The sequence below is a fragment of the Pavona decussata genome, unplaced genomic scaffold (assembly GCF_977016875.1).
Source record: "Pavona decussata unplaced genomic scaffold, jaPavDecu1.1 SCAFFOLD_42, whole genome shotgun sequence".
Lineage (NCBI taxonomy): Eukaryota > Metazoa > Cnidaria > Anthozoa > Scleractinia > Agariciidae > Pavona > Pavona decussata.
The window spans coordinates 124,696-144,510 of NW_028145464.1; the positions used below are offsets into that span (position 1 = coordinate 124,696).

At 38.2% G+C, this 19,815-nt stretch overlaps 2 protein-coding genes across 2 annotated transcripts in view; both read left to right on the forward strand.

Moving 5' to 3' along the window:
• The window catches only part of LOC146482818 (uncharacterized), a 410,856-nt gene that overhangs the window by 111,473 nt on the left and 279,568 nt on the right, over positions 1 to 19,815 (forward strand). The gene's annotated exons all lie outside the window — the stretch shown is intronic.
• Positions 8,696 to 15,307, forward strand: LOC146482819 (uncharacterized). The gene has a single exon (XM_085106693.1). It carries the CDS (start codon positions 8,696 to 8,698, stop codon positions 15,305 to 15,307), a length of 6,612 nt encoding a protein of 2,203 aa, XP_084962819.1.

Genomic DNA, 19,815 nt, shown 5'->3' on the forward strand with positions numbered 1-19,815 from the left:
ATGGACTGACAAAGGCTCAGAGTTCTACAACAAACATATGAAAGACTTACTCCATAAACATAAAACTCTATTCAACAGAAAATGAAGAAAAATCATCAGTGGTGGAAAGATGGAATAGAACAATCAAAACCAAGATGTGGAAGCAGTTCACTGCCCAAGGCAATACAATGTATCTGGATATATTACCCATGTTGTTGAAACAGTATAATATGTCTAAACACAGCTCAATCAAAATGACACCAACAGAAGCCAGAAAAAAGAAAAATAAAGGAACTGTTTACTTCAACCTATATGGTGATATGAGGCAACCAAAATTACCTAAGTTTAAAGTAGGTGACAAGGTCAGGATATCAAAGTATAAAAGAAAGGTATTTGATAAAGGTTATACCAAATTGGACTGAAGAAGTGTTCATTATCGACAAAATCCAATACACCAATCCGATCACTTACAAACTGAAAGATCTCAATAATGAAGAGATACAAGGCAGCTTTTATGAAGCTGAATTGTTAAAAGCAAAACAAGAGGTCTTTAGAATTGACAAAGTCATCCGGAAAGATCACAAGAAAAAACAAGCTTTAGTGAAATGAAAAGGATATAGTGATGATTTTAATTCTTGGATACCGTTGAAGAATTTAATGGTTTAAACAGAAATTAATATATCATATATCATATATGGATAATATAGATTGGAAAAAAAAAACTTTTCAATGAACTGGCATATTCACATGATGACGCACACTCCTGGAAGTGTATCATTGAAGACATTGATGAATTAAATGCTCTTGTTGACTTCCCATCAAATAAAAAAAAATTTCATGATCCTTATTGGAAAAATAAATTATTATACATTATTAAAAAAAGTAACTACCTTGACTATAAGAAAATTTACGAAAAAATAACAGCAACTAGAAGTAGAGTTTACGATGATGAAATCGATGATTATTCTGACTATTTTATGTTTTCAGAAGAGTCAGAAGAGTCTTCTGATGATTCAAATGATGAAATAGATAAAATGTCAAAAAAGTCTTCTAACAAGCCTTCTTTAGTAAAACTAACAAAAAAAGATATAAAAAAAAAAATGACTAAAAACCTGGGTGTTAATATACATTAATTTCTCCACATTTTTTTCTATGATAATTTTTATATTGATTTTTCATTGTTTGACCACATTCACAGGTATATGTTCTTTTAGCCCATTTTTCTTCATCGCTTAATAATCTCATTCTTTTTTCTCCTGTTCTTGATGATTTGATATAATCATCCGGCATATCTTCTTTTTTCACATATTCAAATTTGTAAGAAATACCATTCTTTTTGGAAATTCCAGTTTTGCAGTGGTTAATACCTTCGCAAACCATTTTTACTATCCCTGCATTAATACCAAGATATTGTTGAATAGCATACATACTATTAAAGTATGTCACCTCATTATTACTACAATTGATGGCTTTTACAAATTTTTTATTGGTATGATTATTTGCCACAAACGAATAATCACGTTTTTTATCAGAAATTTCTATCATATTTTATAATAGTGACAATTCTTTAAACTGTTAAACCATATAAAAAAAATGAAATCTACATTATTATATGAGAGACCCTTACATCGAATTATTATACAAATGTTATGAATATAATCACCAATCTAATTCAGAAATATTTGATAATATGTTGATATATTATAATTATAAAAATGATGGAACTATTATCGGATATATCACTGAAGATCGTTTAAAATATTTGAAAGAAAAATTCATAAGTGGAGAAAATGGCTTTTTCTCAACATTGATTAAAATATGTGAATGTTTACAACCTTTGAAAAATCGAAAAATTGAATTATTAATTGAATACGTTATTGATTCTTTGAAAAAATTAATCCGGCATATACTGGTGATTCAATCTCCTGCTTCTTTTATTCGGTAGTGACCATATGCATAACTATTTATGCCATCATCAAGTATATACCTTTTATCATCAAAACATGTCAATGAAACTTTGTTTAGTGAAAAACTCTTGAGGATATGCAAATCACTTCTGATCGTTTTCATGTTATGATACATTTGCTCGTTGTTGAATAATATATTTTTGTAATCCTCATGTTTGATGACTTTTTTAATCACATTTTTCGCAATACCTTTTGCAGTTTTATTGTTGGTGCCATCATCTTTGGTGTATGAATACATTTTACTACGTAAACCAATGAATTCCGTTATTGGTTTGCCAGCCGCTTCATCTTTAAACTTACCTATTACCTTTTTATTACTAGCATCATAAAATGGACTATCTGCTGGATAATCACTGTTATCAAATTTATCTTTGTCGTTCCAAAAATCTTTGTAGGCATCTTCTGTTTTAATTTCATACGTTAGAGAATCAGTGTCTGTAAATAATAATTTTGCTCTGTTTCCGTATTTTGATTTCATGTAGTTATAATGAAAATCATATATTAGTGTTTTACTTATATCTAGAATACACATCCCAACATATGCTGGTCTATTTAATGTTAATGTCTCTTTTATCTTATGAACTGCTACTAGATTCTCGTTGAAAATTTTACTTGAAACATAGGTTGGTTTTGATGTTAATTGAACAAGTTTCTTTTCATCAGTGACTAACCTTACATCAACTCTTTTTCTGAGGTTTTCCATTGTTTTTCCAAATACACTATTATTCATAAGTTTAAAGAAATCTTTTTCAAAACTGTTTTTGGCATTAGTTCTTTTAAGAGCGTTGAAATCTATGTATTGTTTTAGCCATGGTGATTGATCAAATTCAAGTACTCTATAAACCTTGGTTATTTTCAAACCTAGATCAAGATATAAATGCAAATTTCTGTAATGTAATACCTAGTTCCGTTTTTCAGACAAAGTTGGAATTAATTTATGAACCTGACCAATGGAAATATTATACTTTTCTTTTATCGTACTACAATAATTCGACAACATATTCTCTTTTACACAAACTTGTTCTGGTGCTAATGGAAAATCATTATGAAGATCATGTAGTGAGGTAGGATAATCCAAATCAACTTCCAATATTAATCCCTTTTTTGATGAGGAATCATACTTAGCTAAGTCAAGTTCATCGATTTTATTTTGAGACATCCATTTAAAACCTCCTGCTGGAAGATATTGTGACATAGCCCAACCATATAAATTATTTGCATCAAGATACATGATATAAGAAGATGGTTCTTTTTCATCATACTCTTTCATGTAGGGATTATTTGCTTTTCCATATCGATTAGCAATGTAACTGATACCACCTCTTAGACCTTTTTCAATAAATTGGAACATATCAATATCAGTCATAAGTTCTAATTTGATACCAGTCATTTTTAACATAGCATCCCAACTCAAACCCGGACTTGTGAAATAATGACACGGATCTAACTTATAATATTCCAAACACGTTTTTCTAAAATTTTCAAAAACATCTGCCAATAAAATTACGTCACTCGCTAAATAAAGATCATGATATACTCCCATATTTTCTACTTTAAAGGTTTTCCAAACTTTTTTTGCATGGTCATATTGCTCATCAGATATATGCTCATCATTCAATTGACTATAAAACTCTTCTTTTGATGGTAATTCAGTCATTTTAAACTTATCAAAACTATCCATGTAATCATATGGGTATACACCTTTCTTAGTCATTAGATTGAAATATTTATCCTTTTTGAAAAATTCTCTCGTGTATTTCAAAGCATCTTTTGGAAGATTGTTAACAAGATTAGCAAGTGATTGGCTCATAAACTGAAAACTGTCAATAAATACCAAACTATTTCCCAACATAACAGCCATATATTTTTCCATGTTATTTGGAATGGCATTGACATTCATTTGACACTCCTCACCTTTTCCATTCACATATGTATGTTTTTTAACAATTTCACCAATCTGCTGCATTATACAATGACTATCGTATCCTCTCAGATTATGAAAAACCACAGGTATCTTGCCAGTGAGTTTAAACGACAAATTGCAATCTTGATGTGCTGAACCTCTAAACAAACCTGTAATATGACAATGGTCCCTGACTCTTATATCTTTGTCATTATACAATATACCACAAATATGACACTTATCAGCTTTTTTAAATTGTTCTTCATCAACATTAGTCATTTTCAATGGTTTGTTGAATTTTTGTTTGATAATATTTTTGCAGTGACTTACTTCTTCTAACATTTTTTTCCAAAAATTTGTAAACAGCATTTTCACCTCTATAATATTGAACATCCTTGGTATACTTATCATCGTAACAACAAACAACTTAATACCCATACCCACAATCTGTATGCTTTTGATAAGCATCTGTAAAAGATTTATCATTATTCTGTTGGCAACCATGTATCCGTTCTGTTAAAGCTTCAAAGTCAGCATATATTACAAATGGAGCTGGTAATTGCTTGTGGTAATGGTTATATTTTAAAATGTTGTTATCTTTACTTGGCATTTTTATGGCTTGTGTACCATTTATTACAATACAGTTTTTCTTGTGGACATCAAACACATCTTTTGTGCTAAAACATTGCAAACAATGCATACAAAAATGTTTCTTATTTTTATGCTTGGTTTGGTTAAACATAAATCTATTAAAATCTTTGATGTACACAAAATGTTTATTCTCATTTTCAGATATAAGCAATAATTCCATATGATCTTCAAACTTTTCTTTTGAGACAAATAATGGATATGGTTGCTTATTCTCATAACCGAAAACATTGATATTGATTTTATTTTGTAATTCAATTTTATTTATCTGTTTGATGGAAACAGGAAATACAACTCCATCATAATTCAATTCACTAACGTATTTTCGGTCAGATTTTTTAATACGCTGTGGGTCTTTATCCATTGGACATAGATGCCTCACATGACACCATCTAAAACATTCATTGTCTTTATTCTGCAGATTAATTAATCCTTTCTTATTTTGTAATTCAATTGGCAGTTTAAGATACGATGAACCCTTCATTGGTTTATATCGTACAATATTCAGATAATGATTGTCGATTGATTTTATGATCCATCCTGAACCCTCTGATATCCATTGAGCTATCCTATTCAAGATTTGTTCTGCAGTCAATTTTAGTACTTCAGCAATTTCTGTTTGGTTGATGATCGTTTGAGCCTTACTGTTAAAATATGCCGTCTTGGATATAATTATATCACCTGTTGTTTTTTCAAACGTCACTTTCAGAGTTTCAATAAACTTCAAACCTTTCATGGATTCTAATATGTTTTTGATATAAAATCCTAGTTTTTGTCTTGTTTTTTTGCAATTGAACTAATGGATCTTTATCATCTATTACTGTCACCTCATATGATTCAGTATAACCTTTTAAAGCTTTATTCACTTGCTTTATTTTAGTGCGGGGAGGTGGAATTGGTTTAATATTTTCCTCATACTCTTTAATCATTTTCTTGACATTTTTACGCGGTGCTGGAATTGGTTGCTCCATAATTTTTTCCGTTCTCGGTGCTGGAACTGGTTTGTTTCGTTCGATTAATTGCTTATTCACATCTATTAATTGCTTCACTTGTTTTGTTAATGCAGCAATATTCTTACTTTGCTGAGAAATGATTTGAAATAATTCAGATTTTGATAATTTATCCATATTATATTGTATATATAATAACATCTCTTTAAGCCTTTCTCTAAAAATTTTTACAAAGAAAAAAGTAATCAAGTCACTTAACGAACCATTCACATTTAATATTAATGTAACGGCTCCACCTGAACCATATGATGATAATTTGATAGAAACGCCTATGATTTGGAAAAAAATCATTGATGCAATTTCTTTAACAAAATTGGTTTGACCTTGGGAAATTATTTGCGCAATTTCTTTAACCGGTTTTAACCAGTTTTTTCCGGTTTTCTAATGGTTTAACAACTTTACCCTTAGATCTTATTATTATGTTTATGTAATGAACACCTTTCCATCCCAAACCTTTATAACGAAACAAAACATAATTAAACAGTTTATCCAAATCCAAACTTTTTTCAATTTTTTGTTTCAGATTATTAATACCAGTTCTATAATATTTAGTTTCCCTATAATCATATCCATGAATATCAAAATGTATTCTATTCTTTTCCTCATGATAAAGGCAAAATCTATGGTAAAAACAAATATCACCATATTTTTTTAACAATATCAAACATGACATCATAAATTTCATTCATATTTAATCCCTTCAAATGTTTATCCAAACATCTCATTTGAATTGCCATTGCTAAAGAAGTTTCTTCCTCGCTATAACGATTTTTATAAGTTCCAATAATAGAAATTTTCTCCATATTATATACAAGCGGTTTCTCTTTAAGCCTTTTTGGTTCAACCTTGAAAAATTATTCGTCACAATAAAGCCTCGGTCCATCGTCGCTTCGCTCCTCTTCCCACCTAAACCTCGGCGGAGTTTTTAACGCTTTTCCTCCCCTGCTCGCGCTGCGCTGCCGAAAAGCTAAACTCCTGGCTTCGCCTGAGCCATAAAAACCAAATAAAAGACCAAGCGTCGAAATGACTAATGATTTCATATGATGATTATTTTAAACGCACTTTTGTGGGTATTTTAATATAGAATTCCAAAAAGTTTTCTTTTGAAAATGCCTTGACGATATTTCGACTTGGAAAAATAATTGATTCTATTTTTTTAAAAAAAATATCAGCGCAAAAAAATCAGCGCAAAAAATTAACCATATTTTGGAAAAAGGCGCTGATCCCCTAATATCCCATACTACTTACTGAGTTTGAGCTTCCAGAGTAAATAATCATATACCTTAAAGGTGTTGGTAAGTACAGACTGTTCACTAAAACATTGAAAGTTGATATGTTGCACCAAGATGCCTGCTTTATATGGCTTCCCACAAAAGGATATAATTCAATAGACAAATAAATAAGTTTACTCAGCTGATTGTCTGATCAGTGCTTGTCATGCAGCATGATAGTGTCTTAGTGATACTCAGACTCAGCAATTCATTCTTATAAGTAAAAAGTGATTTCCAATAGCTAAAAGTTTGCTCACAGTCTTCATCAAATGATTACCCTGTCGCTTTCTTGCACAATACTCCTTTTATAAAGGAAACAAGGAAACCACCGGGCCAAGAGCGGCAGCCATCTTGGATTTCCATGAGACTTGGAAGACTGGGCACGAACAAAGCCAAATTTGGTCAGCAGCTATACACTGCAGGCTCGCAGAAAGACCGTTTCTTTTGGATTTTAGCAGGACTCAGGAAAACAAGGCACATTTCCTCGGTTTTTTCTTCTTTTAAAACCTGGGCAACTACTTTTTAGAAACAGGTAGGCTTTATAATCAATGATTTTGATAAAAGACTGGCTTGAAAATGTATGATGCACAATTCAACCAAACGAATGCATGTGCTTCTGTGAATTTAGCTACAAATTCATCTGATCTCGGTTGTCGAGGTAGCCATTTCCTATTTATTTTTAAAATAAAATATTTACAAACGTTTTTATGGGGTAAGTTTGTAGTTTTAGTGCTAATTGAAATGAACAATCAAATGATTGTAGTTGTACTGAAAATCAATTGCAAGCTTTATTTGTGTGGTGACTTATCCGGTCGAGTATAACATTACTTTAATTTGCCTGTGATTTGATTGAAGTTGAAGGTCAGTTTGTGGAGTATTATAATGCCCACATGTACAATAAAATAGCACCATGATTTAGAAACGAGTGTGAACCCTGTAATCACACAGAAGAACTGACTAAAGTGCATGATTTTTTCTCTTTTTGCTGTAGATCTTCAACTCAATGTTGTTGTCAAGGTCGATACTCAAGACTGCAGCTTCAAAGTGTGTGAAGTCACCAAATCCTGCTCAATAAGCTAAGTCACTTGTAAGCAGGGGAGCCTATTTTCAATTGATTTAATAAGGTTATGAATTGTGACCTCTACTACTATATATACTACTCAGGAACAATGAAAAAATAAAATTTTGTAACTTTGAGCCTTGAATTCATTACTTGATGTCTGATAGTTTAATAGAAAATTCGAGGGTCAAATTGTTTTGATCATGTAAATTACAAGCAAATTGGTACTTTTTTGTCTTTTAGGACTGTGCTTGCACAAATATTATGCCTATCAAATTTTTATAGTAGCACAACATTTGCTGATGTTGTGATTGCACTGTTTTGTTACATTATTCATTATCTAGAATATAGTTATTCCACATTTTGTGGGTCATCACGAGAGAAAAACTACAATTTTTCTGAGCCACTATAAATATGTGTTAAAGTTGTGCAGACAAGGCAGTAACTTTTAAGTTCAAGTGTTTGTTGCGGTTTTTGTTAATTTACACTTTTCCATGTAGTTTTTGTTTTCCGTATCTTTATCCGTGTTAATTGTGTCCTGCACCCTTTATTCCTTCCTGAACAATTTTTCGCACTATATGTAAACTCAGTGGTATAAAATATTTTCAACACTTTCATTTTATCACTCACCCACCTAAATCCAGCAATTGGTAAGTGTTTTTTCAGTCGTCCTGTGTTTTGGTTTCAGTTGTCATTTTCGCGTTTATTCTTTTTATAGTCGTTCTCAGTTGTTTCCTGTACTTTCTCTGATAGGTATTTTACCAAATCCCTTGATTTGAGTGAATAAATTGCTGATTGAAACCTGTGAGTCTCTTCGTGGCCCTTGCCACTTCATTGTAAAATACCAATTGAAGATCATGGACGGTATCGAAGCTGATAATGCAAGTTCCATCCGAGCGAGTTCCAGGAGTAGAATGCCTAATTCGCTGCAGGACCAAGAAGGAGTTGTACGCGAAAAGCTGAACAGTCTAAAACGGTCTGCAGGAGGCTATGTCGCCACAATGTCTAAAGTGTGTGCTCGAATTGATGATTTACTCGCGGACTTTGCTAACTTGGTGCAAGTGCGGAATCTGCAAGCCACCTTGTCCGATGCATTTAGGAATTATAGAGACAACGTCGCGCGGACCAAAGTTCTTCTCAATGACAGCAGCGTGGAACTTCACGAAATCCAGGGCGTTTACGAGGCTCAAGAGGTCAGAAAACGTCTGTATGATGAAAGGATTGAACATTTCGCGATCGAAGCTGCTTCGTATTTTAATAAACAAGTGTCAGAAGAATTACCCCGTGTCGACACTTCATCGCCTCGAGGATCGGTGAAATCGCAGAGCAGTCGAATTTCCAAGTTAAGTGCAGCGAGCTCGAGACTTCGCGAAGCCAAAATCGCGGCAGAAAAAGCGGCTCTAGTCGAAAAACAAACTGAGCAAAAACGATTGAGGACAATAGCAATGAAAGTCAAGTTATTGGAGCTAGAAATGAAACAAAAGCAATTCGAATTTCAACATCAACTAGAACTAGCGAAGCTCGACGCCGAAAAAGAGGCAGAGGAAGCACGGGAAAGGACAGAGTTGGCAGATTTGGAGTTCAAGTTAGCAGAGCGCGAGTTTTCTTGTCTGCGGTTTGAGGAAAATCCACCTGAGCGGCATAGTTTCAACAGAAATATTGACATTGACGGAAACTTTACAAGCGTATCCAACGCTGGTCCGCAAGTTGTCTACCCTCAAGCTGTTTCCACTCAATTAGGGTCGATCGCGCAGGTTTGCTCCACGCAGCCATTTTCTCCAACCACGTGTTCTGTCTCATCCACGAGAGTCTCGACCGGCCACGTCACGTCTTCGCGTGTCTCTGTTCTTCCCGACACGTCCTCGCGTGGATCAACGTTACCTGCGCCCACTTCGCGTTTTCCTGGGTTTTCTGCCACGTCCTTTCAAGCCCCTACAGTTCCCGTGGTGTCCTCGCGTGTCTCCTTGTTACCTGCGTACTCTACACGTCTTGCAGATTTTCTACCCATGCTTACGTGTGCTTCCTTGCAAACCTCTGCAGTTCCCGTGGTGTCCTCGCGCGTCTCCTCGTTACCTGCGTACCCTACGCGTCCTACAGATGTTCCACCCATGCCTACGTGTGCTTCCTTGCAAGCCTCTGCAGTTCCTGTGTTATCCTCGCGCGTCTCCACGTTACCTGCGTACCCCACGTATGTTCCTGATTTCCCACCGATGCCTACGCCTGCTTCTGTGGTTCCTGCTATGTCTGCCTCAACGTTGCCGTCTTCGTATGTTCCCGAGTCTTCGCGCGCTAGCTCGTGTGTTCCTGCCATGTACCCGGGTGTCTCCCTGTTCTCATCCCAGCCGCCCTACAATGCAGGTCCAATATTCACACATGCAGCTCAAGCCTATGGTCCAGTTCACCTGCCTTGTCACGCAACTTCAGGACATCTTCCACCTTCTCTTCAGCCAATGGGTGAAAGCTTCCTTGCAACTATTGCTACCACAATAGAAAGAATTAGTGCCGATCAAGGTCTACCTCCACTACAAGTGCTTAAGTTTGATGGCTCCCCTGAGAGATATCCACTATTCAGACAGAGGTTTCACCAGATGGTAGAATTGAAGGCATTGGATGAACAGACTAAGATGGCTCGCCTGTTGCAGTTTCTCGAGGGCCCTGCTCTTAGAGCTGTGCAAAGGTACGAGGCCTTGCCAGGAGGTTTAACCAAGGCATTAGAAGTCCTGCAAAGTCGTTTTGGTCAACCCTTTAAGATCGTAAGAGCTTGCGTCGACACTCTGATTAAAGGTCCCCCTATCGCATCTCAAGACAAGGATGGTCTCCAACGCTATGCAGATATGGCACAAGTCATGTATGATACCCTCGGATCTATGAACTGTTTAGGAGAAATGAACACTGACAATCTCGAGAAAGTGATACTAAGGTTGCCCAAATGGCTCCAAGACAAGTTTCGAGAACATTTGAAGAAGCTTCAACGCCAAAGAAGAATTATCCCCACATTCAAAGACATTGTTGAGTTCCTGAATGACCGAGCTGATTTGGCTAATCATCCGTTTTTCACAACTTCTTCTGAGGTGAAGTCACACAAACGAATTGAAGATCGAGACAAGTCTCATCTGCGTCACCTTACCACTCTTACCACAAGTACCTCTAGGGAGGCCAGCAGACTTGCGATCAATAAAGACACTAAAGCCAGCAACTGCCCCTTGTGTGTCCAGTACCACCCACTCTATCGCTGCGGGGTATTCAAGTCTAAGCCCGTCGAGGAGAGGAGGGCCTTAGTCAACAGAAAGCGGATTTGCTTCAACTGCATCAACTCTACAGAACACACGGCCAGTTCGTGCAAGTTGCAAATGCGTTGTAGGGTACCTGGTTGTGGAAGGTCTCACCACACTTTGCTTCACCTGTCAGGTCCATCCCGAGAAAACGCTGATCATCACACTAACAACACTGAAGTCACAGTCATCCCAACCATGCCTACTGTCCTGCCAAGTGACCAAGATGCTCCCTCGAGCACGTGCGCTACTGCAACCTTGGCTGAATCCTCTGAGATTTACCTGCAGATCATGCTCCTCAAGATCATCGCCAACGATGGACGATATACAACCACTTACGGCTTGATTGACTCCGGCTCCGACGTCACTATGATTGACCCATCCCTCGTCGATCAGCTTGGTATTCAAGGCGAAGATGGACAACTCCTCCTTTCCACAGTAAGCCAAAGAGACAAACAGGAGAATGTAGTAAAGGTTGACTTCAAAATAGCGCCCGTTGATGATCAGCACTCACACCAGATTACTGTGCGCAATGCATGGGCTGTACGAGACCTTACCATCCCGCTTAAGCATGTAACAGCTCGCAAGAAGATGGAGCAATGGTCGCACTTGTGTCAAGTCCCTTTTCCCGAAGTGGAAAGAAAGAAGATTGGAACGAACATCCAGGAAGCCTTTATTCCGTTGGAAGTTAGAAAAGGAAGTCCTAATGAGCCCTTCGCGATACGATACTGCCTTGGCTGGAGTATCCTTGGCGGTTCCGGCAGTGTAGACGGTAGACGTCAGTTTAACCTGCATCATGCTTCTTCTGAAGATGTTTCTCTCAACCGACAGTTGGAAGAATTCTGGCGAATTGAGTCCCACGGCACCGTGAAAAAAGCCTTTGGGCCAATGTCTGTTGAGGATCGAAAGGCGCTGAAGATAATAGAGAACACAATCTCTAAGGTTGACGGCCATTACCAGATGGGCCTTCTCTGGAGGCAGGAAGTACCCTACCTTCCATTTAACAGAGCCTTGGCAGAAGGTCGTCTTCAAGCTCTGAAAAGGAGATTTAACCGGGATCCTGGCCTAGAGGAAAAGTACCGCTCCGTCATAGATGACTATGTTACTAAAGGATATGCAAGACAGCTAAACGAAGAAGAGGCCTCTAAGAGATCCAAGATCACTTGGTACTTACCACACCACCCGGTGCTGAACGTTAACAAGCCCAACAAAGTACGCGTGGTATTTGATGCTGCCGCTAAATTTGATGGCACTTCCCTGAACGATCGGTTGTACCATGGCCCAGATCTCACAAATAATCTGGTTGGCGTACTTATTCGCTTTCGAGAAGAAGAAACTGCGTTCACAGCTGAAGTAGAGGCGATGTTCCATCAAGTCAAAGTTCTTCCAGAGGATGCAGACGCCCTAAGATTCTTGTGGTGGAATGCTTCTTCAAATCTCCCTCCTAACGAATATCAGATGTTTGTCCACATATTTGGTGCAACTTCATCCCCTTGCTGTGCCAACAAGGCACTTCGACAGACGGCAGACGATAATAAAGGCCGGTATAGCCCTGAAGTCATCAAGACCGTACACAGAAATTTCTACGTTGATGGTGTACTGAAATCTGCGCCGACAACAGAGAAGGTGATTTGGCTTGTAGACCAGCTGACCATGCTACTGAGTGAGGGCGGCTTCCACCTAACGAAGTTCACAAGCAACAATAGGCAGGTGTTAAAGGCCCTCCCACAAGAGGAACGAGCGAATCCTTCTATCAATCTCGACCTCAGCCAACTTCCTATCAGCCGCGCACTTGGATTACACTGGGATGCAGCTTCGGATACCTTGCAATTCAAGGTTGTTCCCACGAACAAGCCTCCAACTAAACGTGGCATTCTTTCGACTGTTAGTTCCCTATTCGATCCACTTGGTTTTTTGGGCCCGTTTCTCCTCCCTGTCAAAGTCATGCTTCAAGAACTATGGAGAATGGACGTCCAGTGGGATGACCCTATTCCAGAGCCTTTGCTAACACAGTGGAATGGATGGGTAGAGTCTCTGCCCCTTGTTGCGAACATCAAGATTCCGCGATGCTTCAAATCATTTTCTAGCACCCGAGTCATCACAGATGTCCAAATGCACTATTTTTCTGACGCATTTAACAAAGGTTACGCTGCAGTTGGCTACTTAAGGCTCGTTGATGATACAGGAAAGGTCCATTGCGCCTTTGTTATGGGAAAGACCCGCAATTCCCCGCTGAAACAGTGGTCCATACCGCGTTTAGAGTTACAGTCAGCAGTGGTAGCTACACGCTTGCATTTACTGATACGCGACGAGCTTGACATACCCCTTCAAGGTGTTACGTTCTGGACAGACTCTTTGACGACCTTGCAGTTCATTACGAACGAGAAGAGGCGATTCAAGCCATTCGTTGCTAATCGAGTGAACGAAATTCATGAAGCCTCGACTCCTCAGCAATGGCGACATGTGCCAACATCACTGAACCCAGCTGACGATGGTTCCAGAGGAATGACGCTACATGATCTTGACCCAAATTGCCGCTGGCTCTCTGGCCCAAGTTTCCTCCTGAAGCCCGAAGAACATTGGCCAGTTAGAAGGATTGGCAATATTCCAGAAGACGACAGTGAAGTTCAAGTTGAAAGAACTGTCATGGTGATTGACCGTGGATCATCACTGGACCTGCTTCTGCGTCGCTATTCATCTTGGCCTCGCCTCTTAACTCTTGTCGCCTGGTTGTTACGTTTCGTTAACCATGTTCAGAACAAAGGAACTTCTACTGAGAGAGGTGGAATATCCCTTTCAGAGATACGGTGCTCTACCAAGAAAATTGTACAGTTGGTACAACGCCAAGCCTTTGCCGAAGAGATTGATTCCTTAGTCGAAGGTCGTCCAGTTAAATGTCAAAGCAAGCTTGCAACTCTTCTTCCTGTACTCGTAGAAGGAACCGTACGCGTGGGAGGAAGAATTCGTCACGCTCCTATCGCCTTCGAAGCTGCCCATCCGATGATACTTCCTAAAGATCATCCAGTTTCTACCCTGATCGTGCGCTACTACCACGAAATCCTGGGGCATGCCGGTCGAGAGCACGTACTTTCCTTCATACGACAACATTTCTGGATTATTCAAGCAAGGTCACTCGTGCGCCATGTTCTACGAAGATGCATCGATTGTCGCAAGCGAAATGAAGTCCCCATGACTCAGTTGATGGCTGACCTGCCAAAGGAACGTCTCACTCCCTATGATCGGCCGTTCACCTACACAGGAGTCGACTTCTTTGGCCCATTCTACGTGAAGCGTGGTCGGAGTTCAGAAAAGGTGTACGGTTGCCTCTTTACCTGCCTTACCAGTCGCGCCGTGCATATAGAAGACGTGAGTTCATTAGAGTCCGATGCCTTTATTCAAGCCCTCCGCAGATTCATCTCGAATCGTGGGTGTCCCAAAGAAATCTGGAGTGATAACGGAACAAATTTCGTCGGAGCGGATAAGGAAATTCGCAACTCTATTCGTCAGTGGAATCAGGATGATCTTAACAAGCAACTGATTAAGGACGGGATTAATTGCTCCTTGTGCCCAATGTTCCAGTGGAAATTTCAGCCTCCAACCGCGAGCCATATGAATGGGGTCTGGGAACGGTTAATTCGAAGTGTGCGTAAGACCATGAAGGCGATCCTTGGCAATCCAGATGCGTTGGTTGGACTGGAAACCTTACGCACGGTCTTCGCAGAGGTTGTCACCATTCTCAACAGTCGTCCGCTTACTCCCAGCAGCGATGATCCAAGCGACCCGGAGCCACTCACTCCGAACCACCTTCTGCTGCAACAGGAAAATCTCGCTCTGCCCCCAGGTCTGTTTGTTCGCGAAGATCTTTACAGAAGAAAACAATGGAGGAGAGCCCAATTCCTTGCTGACTGCTTCTGGAAACGGAGGCTAAGAGAATACGTTCCAGCTTTACAGCAACGCCAAAAATGGGCTCGCGAGAAAGGAAACTTGAAGGTCAATGATCTTGTAATGCTTGTGGATGAAAATTCCCCTCGTGGAAGATGGCTCCTTGGCAGAGTTATAAAGATCTATCCTGGCCACGACCAACGCGTCCGAGTTGGAGAAGTCAAAACGAAGAATTCAACGCTCGTGAGGCCGATTTCAAAACTTGTATTGCTGGAAGAAGAAGATTTATTCTCAGAAATCTCTTGGACAGTTTGATTGCGCTAGTTCTAAGAACTTTCAGTGACTGATTAATTGATTCGCTTTTATTGCTGAATTTCCGCAAATTCAGCGAAGCCCCCCAGGATGTTGCGGTTTTTGTTAATTTACACTTTTCCATGTAGTTTTTGTTTTCCGTATCTTTATCCGTGTTAATTGTGTCCTGCACCCTTCATTCCTTCCTGAACAATTTTTCGCACTATATGTAAATTCAGTGGTATATAATATTTTCAACACTTTCATTTTATCACTCACCCACCTAAATCCAGCAATTGGTAAGTGTTTTTTCAGTCGTCCTGTGTTTTGGTTTCAGTTGTCATTTTCGCGTTTATTCTTTTTATAGTCGTTCTCAGTTGTTTCCTGTACTTTCTCTGATAGGTATTTTACCAAATCCCTTGATTTGAGTGAATAAATTGCTGATTGAAACCTGTGAGTCTCTTCGTGGCCCTTGCCACTTCAGTGTTAAAGGCTGATAATTTAGACAGGGATTTTGACTTGCACTAATGTCGTGAGCAACATCTGTTGAAATTTGTTGCACTGTGTAGCCTTGTCATTAGAACTTTTGCACATAATCGGAGCTTGCTATAAGTTATTGTTTTTCTGTTATTATCTTTTCTTGTATTAACTTTTTCACTGGCAATTGTCAAACCAAATTTTACAATAAAAATTATTACAGTTTCTTGTACATTAACATCAGGATTGTAATCACCCAGGCTTCATGTTGTAGTCAAAATTTTGTCCATCATGTTTGAGGTCAAATATCCACCTGCTAAATATTATTCTTTCACAATACATATTAAAAGTTATGTTTCTATTTCTGATTTTATTTACACAAGTTACTTTGTATTGATTTAGCACTGTAGACCTACATTTATAAACAAACAAATTCCTGAATCTTAACTAAAATAAGTTAGGGATTGTTCAATAAAATTATCCCTTTTATGACATGCTGTTGTTCTTTTTCATCTACATACTTCTTGTACATTCTCAGCAGCTTATTCTGAGACTCACTGGAAATTTCAGTCACAAATGTTCTTGTGATTTTGGAAAGTTCAAAGTAGTACAAGATTTTGAAAAGGTTCATTCAAGATCCTTGAAGATCTTTTGCATTGCAAGATTATTGAAGATCTTCAAAGATCTTGGCAAGAGCTGCAAAGGATCCTGTAGGATCCTTGAAGATCTTTGGCAAGGTTATTGAAGATCCTCAAAAATCTTGAAAAGGTCTGCAAAGGATCCTTGAAAATCCTTTTAAGATCTTTTGCAACATAATTGAAGATCCTCAAAGATCTTGGCAAGTTCTGCAAAGGATCTTTGCAGATCCTCAAAGATCCTGGAAAGATCTGCCAAGGATCCTTAAAGATCTTGACAAGATCTTGGCAAGATCTGCAAGGATCCTTAAGGATCTTTGAGGATCCTCAAAGATCTTGGCCAAGATCTTCAAGGATCTTGGCAAGAAAGTTGAGGATCCTTAAGGATCTTGGCAAAGATTTTTGAGGATCCTTAAAGATCTTTGCAAGATTGTTTAAGGATCCTTAAAGATCTTCATAAGGATCCTCGAAGATCTTCATGAAGATCTTTGAGGATCTTTAAAGATCCTCAAAAGATTTTCACCAGGGATGATCACTCCAACGGTGATTCTGTAAATTGTGAGACGGGAGGTATCAGCTCTTTCTTGGGGAGCAAAGGTCTATTTATCCGTTTGTAGACATCTTCACTGTCTAAGTCGAAGTCAGAGCTGAGTCACGCAACGCTTCTGAAGTGTGCTCATTAGATAACGTACATAGATCCGAGATGGGGACATGAACAAACTTAGAGAATTTCAGGGCAAAAAACAAAGACATAGAAAAAAAAAAAACAGTCGTATGATCTTAACAACTCCAACGACAACAATCAAAACTTACTCATTCCATTTCTGTCAAATTCGTAATGAGCACATCCTGAAAAGAGCCTAGGTAATTCGTCCTTATGCTCACTCATTTTAAGATGGATCCTCTAAAATGTTAACTAAGTGCTTGTGAGTGAACAGAATTGAAGTTAACGTACCCTCGGTCGGTTTGTCCTTGATTAATGTCTTCAACATAGCTATTTGTCCGATAGCTAAGCCCATTTTTTCAAATTGAGCATCAGAGATCATTTTCACGGCCCGCATACTGTACACCTGGGGAAAGAAATGCAATAATAAAGCTATGGTTTAATTGTTTTGGTATTGGAACAAAATACATATTTCACCTTTACTCAAACTGCGCAAAGGAGTATTTATCTGGAGAAGTTAAATTCAGTTAATTGTATGATGGATGAAAATCAAACAAAAATAGCTCTGGATTAAATGCTGTATTTCCGAGAACTACTTTTCGTAGGGAAATAATCGTCATAAATTTGTAACCTGTCGTAAAGCTTATTCAATTCCACATTCACGATACTGATCTTAACCAACAATCTCAACCATTATTTGCAACTAATCCACTTTGCTGAGAATAAAGGGGAGGAGGCCTATTGAGCACCAAGTGTCCCAGTCAGTTGTGGCCGAGATTAAAGGTCGCTTGATTCCATGCAACCCTCAATTTTTTTGGCACATCATGGTATAAAAATCTAGGTACATCCCTCCTCCTTCTCTAGCCCTTCCCACTTTTTAGATGATGTATTTCTTTAAATACGGTTCCTTTTTTTAGCACTGGAATGTATATTTAATGCCCTTTGATCATTAAGTGTTATTTTAACTAAGACATCACTGTCGTAAAAAAGCTTACAATAAATTACTTTATGCTGCTCAAACACTTGTTTTAACTCTGGAAAATTTTCGTCCAGGAAAATTACAAGCTGCAAGAAAATATCCATAATTAATTCATCTACTATTGGTTGACCCAGGTTGAGGAGGGGGAGGGGGGGGGGGGGGGGAGGAGGCAACGTTTTTGGTACTCCCAATGTTGACAAGAACGTTTCCCACTTCTTCAAATTTTGTTCTTATCTCTGGATTCCCTGTGGCCGGATTTTTATCTTGCACTTCTCTTGTGCACTAATTTGTTTAGTACATGTAACTGCCCAGCCCCCACCCCTATCAACAAAAAAAATGCTCTGTCCCCATCCTGTTTGAAGGTAAGTCTTTCAGTCGTCTTTGCTGATCTGTATTATTGTTTACATTCGCAAAGTTCTCAAGGAGTAAACAAGGAAAATAACTACACCATAAATGCTGGTCTTGAATGTACAAATTCTCACACAGATAGTGGGGCATACAGTTGATAGCCTTTACTGATACGCTGCACGATTTCACACATCATTAACAAAGGAATTAAAGCCAGAATTACAGGGACTTGAAAATGTTGCTAGTACTAAAATGGGGTACTGCAGTATTTGTAGGGATGAGGAGAGGGGCACTTAATTTTAAACAGTGATAATTTCTCACAGAAAGAAGCAAAATATATCACAGAAGAAGTATGATTTATTACAATTACAATTTATTTGGTACAGCCGTTTCTTGAAAGAGGATTATTGAAAATGCTAGTGAGATCACAAAATTAATGTATTACAGTATTGCAATTGTGACTGCTTAAGAATAAGAAAATTTCAAGAACAAAAGAATTCCTATTTATTTATCTCTAAGGAATCAAAACTAATTTCGTTTGAACACGGACCCCAGCAAAACCATTTTTGTTCAAATCACATTTCGATGAAAAATTTGATTCAGATGATTGGCATGACTTTGATACTACATTAATTTTGCGATTCATTCTATTTTTTCCCTTCTCTTCATCCTGAAAACTGAATGGTCCGGCGAATCTCAAAACTGTCGGACCGGAAATGGCGTGACTGTGAAACGGTGATAAAACATTGTGATGAGACATTGTGGCGTCAGCGAAACCGGTTCAGATTGGTCAAGAAAGAAAAAATCACGAGCACTGAGCAAGGAAGTCGACAAGCGAGAGAATTCTGTAACCTCTTATTTAGTTTTTTGAAATAAATGAAACATTGTCGGTCTCGAGTTTGTAAAAGGTCTAGGAATGTCAAATTTTAAAATTGAGAGTCTCGCAAACCACCATAAACAAATTAACAGCAACAAAACAAAGAAAAACAAAGAATAATCGTAATAAACGGTTCAACTGTGAAACATGTAGGTTTCGATCAATTTTGCTCGTAAATTACCGTATTTTGCCTGTCGAGAACACAACAAATAGCTATAAATCTAGCTATGATTAAAGCTATACAAAGAGCGCGTGACCTTCAAAACTTCAGTTCAACAAAAGGCGTGTGCTGCTCGCCGGATATAAAGTAGTTTTATGATACCTGTGACTGATTGTCTACTTAAAGATATAAATTTAACAGAAAACCAACCAGTTTCCATTCATCAGGAAATAATTTCTAGTAGGAGGCACAGAGTGCTGTAAAAGTCTCGTGGTCGATTTCTATCTAGATCACGGCCTCTCGGTGGTTCCGCGCTCGTATTTTTGAATCGCGACGTCTCTGCCTCGGATTTAAACAAACTGAATAGTCTAAGTCTCGGTCTCAAATTTTAG